The sequence below is a fragment of the Dipodomys spectabilis genome, unplaced genomic scaffold, assembly GCF_019054845.1.
Source record: "Dipodomys spectabilis isolate Male_0828 unplaced genomic scaffold, ASM1905484v1 ptg000051l, whole genome shotgun sequence".
Lineage (NCBI taxonomy): Eukaryota > Metazoa > Chordata > Mammalia > Rodentia > Heteromyidae > Dipodomys > Dipodomys spectabilis.
Genome location: NW_024870728.1, coordinates 21359513 through 21374089, shown reverse-complemented (window position 1 = coordinate 21374089; position 14577 = coordinate 21359513). Strand labels below are relative to the sequence as shown.

The 14577-nt window shown below is 40.3% G+C and overlaps 1 protein-coding gene across 2 annotated transcripts in view; it reads right to left on the bottom strand.

The window, feature by feature from the left end:
- Positions 1–14577, bottom strand: part of Klf7 (Kruppel like factor 7) — an 86481-nt gene that overhangs the window by 32678 nt on the left and 39226 nt on the right. Inside the window, exon 3 of one of the 2 annotated variants that reach the window (XM_042679199.1) lies at positions 10545–11175. In XM_042679199.1, the coding sequence (XP_042535133.1) occupies positions 10545–11175 (631 nt within the window). The remainder of the gene's footprint in view (positions 1–10544; positions 11176–14577) is intronic. The other variant, XM_042679200.1, reaches the window with a different exon arrangement.

The following is a 14577-nucleotide window of genomic DNA, read 5'->3' as shown; positions in this document are numbered from 1 at the left end:
TTATTAAGTTAGTCATTTTAACATCTACTAGGTGACCATATTAAATAAGACTGCATAATATTTTGTCAGCTTTTCTCTTAAGAAGATCAAATCTATTATTTATATGGTAAATCTTCCCCCAGTGGCTTATTTCTTTTAAACTACATTCATAAGGTAGGTGAAAAAAAGAAAGACTTCAAGAGTCTAATGTGTTTTCATAGCTAAAGGATTTAGTTGAGAAAGCAGGACAAGGAGACGCAGGTGCCAGACATTGTGTAGAATTTGCACTTATGCTCCATTAATTGCCAGCATATCTTCCTTCTCTTTTCCTCCCATCCCCCCATTAAATCCCCCTGGAAAACAGCAGAGCAGCAGGCCCAGACTGGTACCCAGCAGCAACACCAGGAGCAGAAGTAGCCAATTACCCTCCAGAATACAAAGGGGGAGGGGGGTGGAAATGATGCAGTTACCTAGCAACCAGAAAGAGCAGAAACAGCTGTGTAGCAGGCCCAGGCTGGTACCCAGGCAGAAACAGGATAGCCAATTAGCACACTGTATTTAATGCTGATGTGGTTTCCTAGTAACAAGCTGTACAAGTCTGTCTGTTGCATTTTTCTCCCCCATCCTCACATTTTCCTCAATCATGCACAGTATTACTATTTGCCCTAATTACTGTTTCTCCACTGCTTCAAGCAACTATTATTTTGTCCCTAGAGAAACTAGAAGAACTTGGGGGGGGGGGGTGAAACTTCTGTAATGACAGTATTTAGTTTCAAATTCAGTTTAGTATAAGCCTTGAGACACTAAACAACAACAACAACAATAAAGAATGTAAAAACAAAAAAGCCAATGAAACACTGTCTGCCTAAATAACTTTTGATACCTTTTCTACATATGAAAATACACACATGTGAGTGAAACAAAGGATATTTAACAATACATCTATCATTTTGATAGACACTACATTTACAAATAGGTTAAATCCACTGTGTGCTTGAATTTATCCATATTGATTTTCTGATGCTCTCTCCTGAACACTAGGCACATAAAACATCTTATTACCTATATCAGAGAAGGGAGATATATCTTTTGTTGCTCTTTCTAAGATACTAGTACTAGTTTCAATAGGCTCATGATCAATTGGGAATTCAATATGAGAAGTCAATATTTCAGGTGAAGGATGCTGTGATATTCTATAATGAGATGAGTTCATAATCAAGCAATGAATTCCACTGAGGTGACATTAAACTACATGCGTACAGAAAATGAAGATGGAAAATTTTAACCACGATGATTACACAGGTATACTGAAATATATTCCCTACATCTTCTGTTTATATATAGTAGATTTTGTACCAAAGCCAATCTTTTTCTTGTGTTCTCTTCATTAGTAAACAGAGTGTATAATTATACATTTGTTAGGACATGAGTAGACTTCTAGGGTCTCCCACCACTAACTTCCACATCAGAACAATCTATATCCTTCCTTTGGACAGACTTTTATGAAAACAGTAAGGGTTCCAAAGGAAATGTCACATACATAACACCTAATTGGGCAATCCTGTACATAGAAGAAAAGGACTTTTTCAACTCAGGATGGCTTCAGCCCCTATGCTTGCAAACAAAAGGACTGATAGCTTTCATTATCTTTAGCTTATCTAGATGAACAGAAAATACTATCCCATTCCAATGTGCTTGGGAAGTTAAAAATTTTTGTATATTTATCTGAGAACAGTGTAAAACACTCTGCTGAATTCCATAGATGAAATAGAAATTGTGGGGGTTAGAGATTTTAGTTCAGTGAAGAGCACTTAGAAGACCCTAAGTTTAGACCTCAGACACACACACACACACACACACACACACACGACATTGTGAATTGAGGCAATGAAAAAGATAGATTCTGAGAGCAGAAACAATAGAAGAAGCCTAAGTATATGTTTTATGTTCTAGTTGAGTCACTTATAAAGTGTTTGAAATTAGAATTACATCTTATTTTGCAAACAAAAATCAAAGCAAACTTAGGTGAATGCAGATAACATTTTTAAGGGAAGAAAAGACAACACAGAAGGATAGGAACAAAAGGGGGTCTGCCAGAGAGGACAGGTTCAGTGTAAAGCTGGACTTTTGCTTTGTAAGGAAGTGGCAATGGAGTGTACTCAGATCTTTTATTCCATGAAAGCACACGTGGTCCAATTCTAGATCAGTTCCCAACCCACCTACCTCCACAGGTATAAATGGTAAAGGAGAACATGAGGTAAGCAGAAATATCGGACAGATTGTGTCTGTAACTGTAGACATTCTTAAATAATATTGCTGTTTTGAGCTCTATTACATAAGCCAATCAGGTGCCTGACTATTGGACCACTGCTGGAGAGGGGAATAATAATTCCAGCCTCAGTTGACTAAATGGTGATAGCACTAAAATTCGACTGTGTTTTGGTTATCTTGAATGGTCTTGCCTCTACCAACATTTAGCTTGACACGTGGGATGTCAATACCTTACTTGGACACATAGTTGGAAAGAAGTTACTCAGAAAATGCAGAAAAGCCAGTGGTGTACAGCCTGGAGTGGGGGATGGCTTCAGCTATTTCCCTATTGTGTCTCTTACTTGAAAACTCTTGAAATTCTGTAGTCTCTCATAAGTGAGAATTAAGAAAATTACAAGAAATGAATATGCCATATTCTGACTAACAGACGCATAATACAACAATGTGTTGCTACCTGAGCTTGCTGTGAAGGAGGATAAGGAAGGTGACAAAGGCCGGAAGAGAGGAATAAGGAAGGGTATCAAGAGGAGAATATAGAAGGAAGGATTTGAGATTTTGCAAACTGGCTTGCCCAGAACCACCCAGTTTTCTACCATTAGTGTTGAGACAAGTAGAACTTCCCTAGCTGGTAGGGATCAGGCTTTCTTCATTTAGTATCTGTAGGGCGTAGCAGAGCCTGTACATAGTAGATTCTACCCCACACAGTTCCATTGCCTCATCAGAACTAACTTCCTTACATGAGAAGCTTGTGTCCTGATCCATTACCAAGTTTTCAACTATAACTTTTACTGTATTCAAACTGAATAAATTTCAAAGACAGACATCAATTTACAAGTATTATTATTATTGTCGGTAGTGGGGCCTGAACTCTGGGCCTGGATGCTGTCCCTCAGCTCTTCAGCTCAAGGCTAGCGCTCTACCACTTGAGCCACAGTGCCACTTCCAGCTTTTTCTGCATATGTGGTGCTGAGGAATCAAACCCAGGGCCTCATGCATGCAAGGCAAGCACTCTACCACTGAGCCACCTTCCCAGCCCCTACAAGTATTTTTAAAAAATAGTTTAACTTTAAAAAAAAAAGCAAGGATCATTTCCAAGTTACTTTTTAAAAGGACTTTTATAAATGATATGCTACTTTCTTCAACTCTAATTGAAACAGAACCACTCTATTATTGTTTTGACTTTAGGTAATATGTAACAATGATTGCCTAGTACCAATAAGTTCTTACAACATCATCTTAGCCTTCCTTCAATCCTTACAAAGCTCTCTTGAACTTTGCTCGAACCTTCCCATCTATATGCACAGGATACCCATGATTGCTATGATTATTAACACTTATTGGAGCAGATACAGCTTCTCACCCTAATCAATGCTATAGTCTCTTTGGAGAACAAGTTCCAAATCTAATGGTGTTATGAAACTACATTTGAGGCTTCTGTATCAAAAAGCAGAGTTCTCATAGATGGTAGAAGGAAGAGTGTCTTGTCTAGTGCTCAAAAACTAACGTTTATGATGAGACACTCATTAATTCCATGCTATTTCTTCCTTCTTGGTTCTTATTTTTAACGTACTTATTTACTGTGACTACCAATTATCCATTAAAAGGACATCTGGAATTGCATCCCACGAAACCTGTATTTATTACCATATTACAATGATAAAATTAATGTGCTTATTGTGTATATGCAGAGTTTAAACCACTGTACCAAATGCGTGTTTACATAAATTTATCTTCATAAATGTTAAGAGTGATCATAGAACTGAATTATCATGTGATGAATTTCTAAGACTTTTCCTGAATCATAAAATTCTCCTAGCAATTATTCTCCACCACCTCACTTTCATTTTCCTTTCCAAACTCCTGTCAAGCTCCTGAATATGTTAAACCCCAAGTATCAAACTTGCCCATTAAACTCTCCCCACCTTGGAACTATTTAACCCTTCTTTTAGTTTCTGTCCCATAATCGGGCTCTAATGAGTTTCTGCTTTAACACATGGATAAACTTCATTAGCAGCTATGTATGTGAGCATCTGAAAGGCCCTTTAATGTCTTAAAATTGCCCCCAATTTCAGTTGCTATTGTATAAACCCACAGAATTCTCATCTATGGTACTGAGGAAGTTGAAAGTGGGTGATAGGCCCCCTACAGTGTGAGACTGAAGTATTTAATTTTATCCTGCTGTTACACCTGGCTTTGAATTAGGTCTTCTACTTATATAAATTACTGTATTATCTCATTGGCATCATATAAAAGATGAACAGTATCTATAATCACCCTGTGCAGAAAGAGACAAGTGACTTTTAAATTTCTGAATGTTCCAAGTTGCCTCTTACTAGTGGAAACCTTTACCCTCATTTGATGTGCTCCTCCCCTTAGATTTCCTTTTTTTTGGGGGGGGGGGGCGGTGGGGAGGTTGGTCTTGGGGCTTGAACTCTGGGCCTGGGCACTGTTCCTCAGCTCTTCAGCTCAAGGCTAGCGCTCTACCACTTGAGCCACCATGCCACTTCCAGGTTTCTAGTGGTTTATTGGAGGTAAGAGTCTCATGGACTTTCCTGCTTGGTGTGGCTTTGAACCACAGTCCTCAGATCTCAGCCTTCTAAGTAGCTAGGATTACAGGTATGAGCCACTGGTGCCAGCCTCCCCTTAGATTTCTTAGAGTAAGTTGCTTTCTTCTCCCTTGATGGTTACTCATGACATATCGCCTCACACTGATAGACATTTCAGAACCATTGTGTAATGACTGAAGAACAAATACAGAAAATAAGAAGCAAGGTGACCTATTAAATTAGATGCCAACCTAAAGGACAAAAGACATGGGTCAGAATTTAATTTTGCCAATGGGAATTTGCACATCCTAAGGCTATGGCTTTTTTACATTGCTGGTCCACAGTTTCCCTTATATGTGATAATGCTTGTTTGTCTTATTTCATAGAAATGGAGATTAACATCTATCATTTCAGTGTATAAACTGGGACTATCATAATTAACTCTCTTTTTGACCTCACAGTTAAAAAAGGATAATAGTAATGGCTATAATAACCATAGCTACAGAAACCAGCACAGTGGATAAGCCTGGAAATGGAAGAATTTTGCTTTGTAATTCCTTATTCCTGTCCTTAGTTATCTGGTGAGGCAATACGTTTAAAGACTCTGCTAATTCTTATCTATTTATTTGGTTTTCATTATCCATTCACGAATTATGAGCTAGGAGCATAGTTTAAATGGTCAAACCTCTGCCTAGGAAGCATAAGGCCTTGAGTTCAAACACCACTATCTCAAAAAAAAAGCTTATGAAAAAAATATCACCTGACTTTCTGACTTTCTCTTTATTATTAGTTAGCATGAAAGTTCAGAGCAATATTGTTTAGTCCAGGTCCTTCTCAATCACCTATGAACAAGCTGGGAAAATTACTTGGATCTCTCTCTCTCTGGGTTGTCTCTTAAATAAGATAGTACTCATACCATTTAAAATGAGAGTTAAAAAGGCTAATATTTGGAAAAGACGTAAAACAATGCCTAGCACATAGTAGGTGATTTAGTAATAGTGGTTGAACAAGTAAAATTAATTGTGTCTCAAATTTTAAAGGAATTTTCATTATGCATATAACATAACCACTTTTGTTTACTTCCTAAATATAACATTTTTGTTTGGCTTTTTTTTAGCAATCTTTTTCTTTCAAAATAAATGATAAATCCTTATTGAACTTAGAGACTGTGTTCTCTCTTGATTCAACCAGCCCTTCCCAAAAGCAGATACAGAATGCTAAGCAAATGGCACACTTGTGTTTACCATTACGTGAAAAGCATCCCATCAGGGCAAAAAGCTACCAGCCCCTGCCTGTCAGATTCCAGCCATTCACCTATAGAAGGAGTGCTTCAAAGAGCACCCAGGAGAATATGGCTTCTTCACATTTCTGAGATTTTACTGCTAGCCTTTGTTCTGACTTTACCAAGATGACTCACTCTTAATAATATAAATGTAGCCACATTTTCATATGAATTTCCAAATTAGCAAAGTCTTAGCACAAAGTACCATTTCAATGTCAGGATATTCTTTCTTCTGAGACGTGACCAAGAAGAAAGTTGGAAAATAATTCTTTCTCTTCTTTGCATAGAAACTATTTAACATTTTAACAAATTGTGTTTGGCAGGAAATAGGCATAATAAAAAAGAGATTTTTCAAATATTGGAAATGAAGTTTCTCTGCACATCAAAACAGGACTATTTAGCCTGTCTTCCCCCTCCAAAAAAATAGACATAACTATGATCACAGTGGTTGAATTATGGAGAAAGCAAAATATATTACACAAAAGCCACAGAGCAGAATGGGTGTCCTGGCTACCACTGCTGCTCGCATCCAGTGCTATTCCCAATGAAGAGATCACATGTCTACTTTCATATGCCTCCTTTCACTCAGAATCTGCTGCCTCCGAGCATCCTCACTGTTCCCCTCGCAGTCTCATACCTTCTACTTCCAGCCTGGTTACCCATCCTTACTCTTTGGTACCCCAACTACCAACTTGAACATCTGCTATTTTTTTTTTAAAACACCTTATTGCCTAATACAAAACATTTGACAGATCCAGCAACTTCAAGAAACAAAAGGAAAAAGAGTGCATATCTTTTCTAGCTCAGTAATTTCTGTCTAAAGATTAAATGAATAACATTTTAAAGAAAATTCTCAGTGCAAACAAATCATGTCACCCACAATGTATTTGTCTTTATGCAGAGAAGACTCGCACATTTCATTTTTTTATTTCATTTCATTTTTCCAATGGTGTCTCCTTTGCAACATATTTCCATATAAAAGAGATATGGCACATTGCTATATATATATATATATATATGTATATATATATAAAAACTCTAGAGAACAAAATGCCAATATTTTCCCTCTATCTCTGTCTCTCTCTGGGATAGTTTTCTTATTTCCTTTTTTATTTTCTGTCTCCAAATACCTCTCCAACTGAAAGATAAGAAATATTCCATTGAAATAAAGTGAGTCCTATGCTCACACACCTTGCCAGAATCCATCCCAGCCCATTTTTGAAAACTTCAATGCAACATTTGGTCAGCAGCTCTCCTCACCCCAGTCCTGCTCTTTGGTACCCCAATTGTCATTACCATATACCTTTGCCCTCCGGCTCTTACAGCCCACTTCCTTTATATGTTTGCATTTAACTTGACTCCATCCTTCATGCTTTTTTCATTATTCTTAGTTCATTCACACCACATAAATTATCACCTTTGTTTTCAGTTCCCCATGTGCCCCATTCACACCAATTCCAAATAAATACTTCTGATTCTCATCCATTTAATCCAAATTAATTCATAGTCTTGCTCCCATCCTCCACTACCACCCCTATATTTACCTCCCCTCTCCTCCATCTCTCTCTCTTCCATGCTTTTGTGTGAGGAAAGGTTTGCAGGCCAAGTGCTTCTGTAGGATGCACTGCAACTGCTTCCTGTACTGTGGAACTCAATATTACTGCCAGCCTCCATGAATTAGTGCCCCCAGGATCCACTTCAGCCTCCACAACTGATGTGCATGAGCACCATCACTACACACCTCGACGGTCAGCCCTTGGGAGTAAGGAAAGAAACTATGCTGATGTTTTGGAGATACAGGTTGAGTATCCTTAATCTGAAATGCTTAGGACCATTTTGGAATATTTGAAATATCTTGGGGGTGCAGCCTAGCTCTAAACACAAAATTCCCTTGTATTTCATATATACTTTATAACATACTTCCCTTGAAAGTTGATTTGTACATTTTTGGTGTACTTGTATTTGAACTGTAACTCGTCTCATGAGGTCAGCTGTGGAAGTTTCTATAATTTCTCTCAAAAAGTTTCAGATTTAGAAACGTTTTGGATTTGGAGTTTCCATATTAGAGATACTCAGCTTGCACAGAGATACTCAACTCTGGCCAGCTGGCTTATTTCTAGTTGATATAAAACGTTTTCATTCAGCCATCACTATGCAATGTCAACAACAACAGTAATAATGGAAACAACCCCACTACTATTGCTAATTAGTTCTTACTATTTGTTGAATAATTTGCAAACTCAATCTTCAAAACAATCTATGAAGTAGATATAATTGTCCCTATTTTACAGATGAGGATTCTGAGAATCAGAGAAAATAATTTATACAAATCATAAATGTAGGGAGAAATAGAGCCAGACACAAACCCAAGTTGACCTGAGTTAGCCATTCTACAATACAGACTTTTCAGTCATGTGTGGAGCCCCCTTAAGTATATTCTCTATGGGGAGGAGCATTCCCACTTCAAACCACCATAACAAGTGGTTATAGACACTGAGTACCTTAGTAAACAGCACCTTGGTAATCACTCTGAATAGATACTGTTCAAAAATCAAAGCGGCAAATAATGCAACAATCATACTGTTTACCCTTCTGACATCTCTGTTGGAGAAAAGGGAGAGAGAAAAGAAAATGTTCTGATCACTGCCCCCTCCCCTGAGCCCCCTCAAAGAACTTCTGCTTCCCCACAGCTCTCCAGCTTCCATAGGAGGCAGGAGGTAGCCTGTCTTCATGTCCATAATCATGAATTCTACAGCCCTCGACATTGTTGCCTCACCCTGCTTTCCCTGGCTTCCTGTGGGGACAGGAGATGAGTCATGCACTGAGACCTGGGAGCATGGCAGTGTCTTGTCATTACTCAATGACTTTAGGGAGGAATAGAAATAAAAATTACTTTCAGAACAATATCATAGAGGGAAAAGACTTACAATAGTAGGAAGCATTAGTATGGGTGTATGCGGAGTGGAGAAGTTGAGCAAAGATTCTCATAGGAAGCCACAAATGGAACACAGGATTCAAACATTCTATTGGAGACTCGCCCACGAGCAAATCAGAGCCACTGTAGAAACTAAGTTCTGTCAAAGGAGTACACGCAGAGGTTGATATGTAAGGAATCAATGTCAGTGCTCATCATCCCCTAGAAGTAACACTGAGGTTCAAAACAGTGATTTCTTCTAGTTACACATTATGTATTCTTACTTCAGCAAAGTTCTTCAGTGTTGTACAAAAACCTTATATAAACCGTTAGAATATCAGCTCAAAGGGGCCACACTGTCTGAGAGATATAAAAGACAAGGTCTAAAATAAAAGAACACACAGTCACTAAGTCAGTCAGTGGCAGAGTCGGAAGTAGAATCTGGGTTGCTCTGATTTTCTCGCCAATGGTCTTTCTAGTGCACAATCCCTTGGAGACACAGTCCACAGATTCCCTTCAAAGCACCAGACACTTCTCCCACCTCATATGCTTATCCACTTCTCACTGAGAGCGCTTGTACTCTGCCACTTATACCTTTGGGGATTTGCAGTATGCAAAAGCCATACAAGTAAGACGCCATTAGTGACCCACTTAAGAACCACCAATCACAGTAATTGCTCTTAGTGGCACTCTTGCAGACCAAAGGAGAGATACCACCCAAAGCTTCAAGCTCAACACAGAGAACAAAGATAGTCTTAATGAAAATACCAAACTCCCTCCTTTCTGCATAAACCCCACTCTTTGAGATGATCCACTGGCCTCCAAAGACCAACATGATTCCTTGGGATCACCTCAGAAGCCAATAGTAACACACAGACCCTCTCTCCCCGCCAAACATCCTTACCACACACATAGCAATGTAATCACTTTAGCAACTTCTCAGTAACAAGCTCATTAAAAAGCAATTCTGCCATCTCTCCATAAAGCACGCGCCAGAGAACAATGCAAAAGAGGAGATGCCAATTAATTATAGCATGATCACATCTAATGAACTCTGAAACCCTCCTGCTGTTGGGGACTTTGATGGAAAATCAGGGCTGGGTGGCGGGGGAGGGTGAAGAGGGACACTCTGGTTACCTGGTTTAGCTGTGGATGCTAACACCAGTGTTGCTCACACCTGCAGGGCAATACTCATCAAACAATGGCATGCGTCTGGGCAGAGAATGGAAGACTATCACCTACCCACATCCGTGAGTCACAGGCCCAGAGACCCCCTTCCGCCATTTCGATTCTCCACTGGGGCTGGCACTGCCTCTGAGAGCATCTGCCAGCCAGGGGCAAACCCAGGACCTGTGGTGGGGGGGTCCCCACCCTGAGGTCCTAGGGGGAGGCCTGATGCGTCTCTCTGCCTCCCCACCCAGGTCCTCCTGCCTCTCTACCCACCCTCGGATGGGCCTCGAAGGTGGCTTCTTACAACCAACAGGAACCCATCCCACCGCGTGAAGAGCAAAAGGAAAGGACAAAGAAACCACGTGCGGTCAACTTGTACCACTACCTGTGTGAGTCCTCTGGTGGGCCTTTAAGTGGGAACTTTTTGTATAAACTTTCCGGCACCCGTTAAACTGACAGCGGTGCACCCTCTTCTTGTTCTCGGGGCACGCCTCGGCCCCGACCCCGCCTTGCTCGCTGTCGCTCTGGGCACTCTTTACTGTCCCCGCTGCTGTCACTGCGGCCGCCGCTGCCACCCCTCCCACCTTGACCGAGCCCAGCGCAGCCTTCTTGGCCACCAGTTTCAACGTCACCGTGCCATCCACGGCCGACAGAGTCTGCGAGGTTTTGACCAGATGGCGGCTGAGCTCCGGGGACGACGGGGGCGTTAATGAGGTCACTGCGTTGAGCTGGGCCTGGTTGACGGCTGTGTAGCTGTCTAAAGAAGAGCTGGTTGGCTGGAGGCTGAGGCAGGTCTCAGAGAGCAACTTGTCCCGAGAGAGCAAGATGTCCACGGCGGAGCTCTTCTCGCAGATGGTGGCCTCCACGGGCAGCAGCAGGGGGTCTAGGCGGCGGAAGCTCTCCTCGATGCACGGAGGAGGAGAGGCACGGAGGAAGCAGTCCAAGTCCTCGCCAAAGGTCTCCGAGATCCGCCTGGGCTCTGTCTGTAGGTAGCGTTCCAATTCAAGGCATGTCTGCAGAGAGGAAGGAAGGAGGGAGAGAAATAACCATCAGAGGCACAGGACACCAGGAAGGGGGCAGGGGTGGGGGGTTGGGGGGGGGACAGGCAGAAGGGGAAGGAACAGAGACGGCTTCCGTGCCTGGTATCTCAAATTCTTGGGCTGAAAGGTCTGGCCTTTATTATCGAGGCTCTGCATATGATGGACGCACTCAGCAAGGTGACTTCCACCTACCACGATCAACGAAGGAAAACTAGAAACGTGGGATATAATTATCTCACACCTTCAAGATCCCAGAGAACACCACATTGACAAAATCATGATCTCTTATTCTTCAATCCCAATTATCTCTTATTCTTCAATTCTAATTCAGCAGGGAGAATGCTTTGGGCATCAAGTCCTGCCTCGAACAGAGATTCCATGTCAGGAGGGAGTTAGTATTCAAAAGAATGCCCATTATTGTACCTGTTAGGCATAAAACAAAACTCCTGTTGCTCACAGTAAAGAATTACACATATCCCTGTCACATACTATGTGGTAAGGGGCATGGGTCCCATTACTTGATAAAAAAAAAATGAGTTCAAAGATAGTTTCTGAGCCCTGCTAAAGATAGAACTTTATATATCCCCATATAAAATTTTCACCTGATAAGGAAATAAAGAAGAACCCAAAAGTTGAATTTCATAGTGCTCATAAATCTTTGTAAGAAGAGAGAAGCACTTTTTATGGTAAAAGTAGATACTTAACTGAGTTTGAATGCTAACGCTCTTCTCACTCAGAAATTCTACCATTCTTGATTCTTGTATAAAACTATGTTGCTAACTTGCACCATCAGCTCAATTTTCTCTGTCTTCTGGGCTTCAACAAAGAAACGCTAGTGGCAAATTTTAAACCCTACTAGCTCCAAATTTACTGCCTCAGTAAAGTATGTGTGTTTCCAACCAATGTTCTGATTCTACGCTTTTATTCTGTTAAGAATGTATCTTAATGATATACCTAGCTATGTTCAAGGATTTTATGTTAGTGACATCTCAAAAGACTGGTTTTTCAATCAGAATACTTCTGGTTAAACTCTGCATTACTGAATACGAAACCCAGATTCTTAACTAGGAATCTGCCTTGGGTCTCACAGCTGATTTTTAATGATCGGAACTAATAACTAATGAATGATTCCAGTCTTCATTCAACACTGACATCACAAATATTCATTGAACTACCGTGCTTAAGGCAAGTAGGCAAGGTGCAGGGTTTCATTGTATGCGTTAGAAGAAGACAGGATAATAGATCCACATAGCTCACGTGCAAAATAAATGACCATAAGGTAAAAGTGGCATGGATTTACAGAGGAATATGATACCAAATGATCAGCACATTATAAAGTGTGCTGGAACATCATTACTGGGGAGTGGGGAATGAACTACCTCCTTCTACTATGGAGGTATTCATCAAGAAAATCTTATTGGAAAAGTAAGTTTGGATTTTGTTTTACTTATTGATTAAATTATAGCTCTGGCTCAGTAAACCAATAGTACTCCAATATTATCTTCTTGGGTCCAGAAATTTGCATTATCCTCATATCTTCCTTTTCTGAATTTCAGTCCCCAAATTTCCCTTTTTTTTTTTTAATCTTATTACAAGAAATGATCATTTACTCCTCTCCAGTACTGGAGCCCTGGGTCTTAGCTCCAGCCAATTCAACTATAGACTATAAAATCCTATTTATGAAACTTCTCATAAGCTACTCCTGTTCTTTACCTACCAAGCACAATGCCAGGCACTCAACACATGTATAATGTCTGTCAAAAATACAATCAACAGCATACTATTGTGTTGGTCATTTTGGTTCCTCAAAATTCATCTTTTGACACTTTATCCTGGTACCCACCCCATCCTCTGTAACTAGCCAAACCAAGTTTCCAAATACTGAGAAGATACTTGTCAAGTCTCCCAACTTTCATCTTCTGACTGTCTGTCTTCAAATCTGTGATTCTCCAGTGCTTTAAGAATTCACTTTTCTGTGTATGTGCACCAGTACCTTGCACTTAAATCAAGGACTCATGCTCTCATTCCATTTTCCTCCTCATAGCTGGTGCTCTAACACTTGAATCATATCTCCAGCTGGGCTTTATGCAGGTTAATAGGAGACTGAGTCTCACGGACTTTTCTGCAAGGGCTGGCTTTGAACAATTCTTCATGTTTTAGCTTCTTGAGTAGCTAGGATTATATACATGAGCCACCAGCTTCCAGGAAGAATTTGCTTTTCTATTAGGCTCATTATTTAATAGTTGTTTTCAGTAGAAGAATCCATCGTTACAGGGATAAAGTAAAAAGTGCTGTTTAATTTCCAGGTATCTGGGGGATTTTCTAAATATCTTTCTATTATTCATTTCTAGTTTGATTTCTCTAGGATCAATTAACATACTCTATAAGATATCAATCTTTTTTAAAGGTATTGAGGTTTGCAGTCTATCTTGCTGAGGCTGGCAATCTTAGAAAGGACCACTAATAAATGTCTTTGGGTACAGAATCTTAATGCTTCTTCAGCTTTGCCCAAAGAGAAGAACCAGAGATTTGACGTGTGGATATGTTCCAGGGAAAATCAGCTGAATCATGACTTACAGGATGTCCTTGCCTCCCACTAAGAACGAATTCCCACACCCAGTCACCACTGTCTATAGATAGAGTGTTAGTATGTCCTGACCCCTTACATACTTTCCAGCTCAGTGATTTGAAAGCCACTAAGAAATTGATTCTTAGAGGCTCAGATCACTTGATATTCAGAGTTCTGAAGAACAGAAATATTCTAAACATATTCATACACTCTCAGGGGAGGATTACAAAACCATAATCATCCCAGTATACCCTTGGTTTGCACCCCAGGAGCACATGAGTCATACTTAGGATCTAAACATGGAGAAACCTCTGGCATCAAATCTGGACCACTTCATAGAGGCTATAACCTGTAATCCTGACACAGGGCCTTCTTGCATTCTTACTCCACCTGAGACTTAGAGACACATGGGTAGCTATTAGGAAATCACTATGGAATTATTTTTGTCTTGAGAAATCCATTTCTTACAATGGCTAATGGTGAAGCTTAAAGAAGATCTCGTCAACTGGAACCTGGGGTGAGATTTTTCTTTTCCAAGTATGGAGATTGAAATGTCAAGGATGGATACTATTCCCAAGCCAAAGAGAATATATGTCGTCTATATCGTCGTCGTCGTCTTCTCTTCTTCTTCTTCTTCTTCTTCTTCTTCTTCCTCTTCTTCTTCCTCTTCCTCTTCCTCTTCCTCTTCTTCTTCTTCTTCTTCTTTTCTTCTCCAACCCTGGAGCTTGAACTCTTGAGCCTGGGCATTGTCCCTGAGCTCTATTGCTCAAGGCCAGTGCTCTACCACTTGAGCCATAGCTCTACTT